Raw genomic sequence first — 1,327 nt, forward strand, 5'->3', positions numbered from 1 at the left:
TACTTTCCGCTATTTGGCTTTTCCGTACAATTGGGACGAAGGCCCAGGGGCCCACCATGGCACGGGGCTAGTTGACGGGTGCAGGCTCGGCCACAGGCATGGTGTGCAGCACCTCATCCAGCAGCTGCAGTGCACGGTGCAGGTGCAGCTCGATCCAGCACGGTGTGTGCGTGATGCTCTGGCGTGGGTAGTCGGGGCCCCAGCCCTTCACGAAGCTCAGGCGCAGGATGCAGAGGCGCCGCAAGTCATCTACTCCGATACCGGCTGCTGCCGAGAGCCCTAGGGACAGTATGGCTGCTGGGGAGATGGCTCCCCTGGACCCCACCCCGTGGCCAAAACTGTATCTGGGCTCCCTGTGCCATCCCCAGGGGCTCTCCAGCATCTCCAATGCTCCCACAAACTGAGGAACAGCCCCCTGCAAACTGGGCTGCCGTGCCCTTCCTGCTGCCCTGGCACCTACCGACTGCTGGTGCGATGCCGCCCACGGAGCCGGGCCCTGGGATACTGCCAGCCACAGCGGCCGCCTGAGCAGCAGCTGCTGCCTGTGCTGTGGCCGCTTGCTGCTGCATCTGCCGGTGGCACTGCCGCAGGTCGAACACCTGGGGGCGAGACTCAGCGCTGGGGAGGGGGGGCCACAACGAGCTCAGCCCCAAACCTGGCACTCCTGGGCCTCCCGCCCCCCTACCTTGATGTAGGCGCCGGGGTAGATCTTGTGCACAGCATCACCAGGCGCGCGCCCAGCCTCACGGTCCAGGTAGTAGCTCTGCACGAAGACGGCGTGGTCGCTCAGACAGCGCATCCACACGTCGCCCTCGCCCCGGCACTCCAGCTGCACCCCCTTGCCGATGTGCAGCCTGTGGGGCACAGATGGCTCAGCCTGTGCCCACCAGGACCCCCGAAATCCCCTGCTCTGCCCTTCGCTTGGCCCCACGCCGGCCCTGACCTGGCACGCTCGCTGGCATCAGTGCGGTGCACATTGGAGAGCTGCCCCAGGCAGAAGCGGTCGCCACCTGAGGGGTCCACATAGCCATCCACGGTGACCACGGGGCAGCTGGATGGCACCTTGAAGATCTCCCCGACCTGCACATCCATCTCAAAGTAGGCGATGGAGCACCAGAACTCAGGGCCTGGCGGGGCAGAGGTCAGAGGCAGAGGTCACAGGGTGCAGAGGTCACAGGGGAGGCAGACCGCAAGCGGGTGGCACTTACCTGGGTGGCTGGAGACAGGCTGTGGGTATGGCGTTGTGCCGTGGTGCGGGGGCCCTGAGGGCAGAGAAAGGACTGGGTCAGGGCTTGGGTCCACCCCAGAAGCAGCTGCATTTGGGGAG

At 65.9% G+C, this 1,327-nt stretch overlaps 1 protein-coding gene across 1 annotated transcript in view; it reads right to left on the reverse strand.

Moving 5' to 3' along the window:
* Window positions 1–6: 6 nt before the first annotated feature.
* SMAD4 (SMAD family member 4) overlaps window positions 7–1,327 on the reverse strand; it is a 12,477-nt gene continuing 11,156 nt past the window's right edge. The window contains exons 7-11 of the mRNA XM_019522015.1: window positions 1,209–1,262; window positions 944–1,127; window positions 686–854; window positions 461–599; window positions 7–279 (exon numbers count right to left, since the gene is read on the reverse strand). Coding sequence (XP_019377560.1) covers window positions 68–279; window positions 461–599; window positions 686–854; window positions 944–1,127; window positions 1,209–1,262 — 758 coding nt within the window. The 3' untranslated portion in view covers window positions 7–67. The remainder of the gene's footprint in view (window positions 280–460; window positions 600–685; window positions 855–943; window positions 1,128–1,208; window positions 1,263–1,327) is intronic.

Source organism: Gavialis gangeticus, unplaced genomic scaffold, assembly GCF_001723915.1.
Source record: "Gavialis gangeticus isolate Ggan-Ray unplaced genomic scaffold, GavGan_comp1, whole genome shotgun sequence".
In the NCBI taxonomy this organism is placed as follows: Eukaryota; Metazoa; Chordata; order Crocodylia; family Gavialidae; genus Gavialis; species Gavialis gangeticus.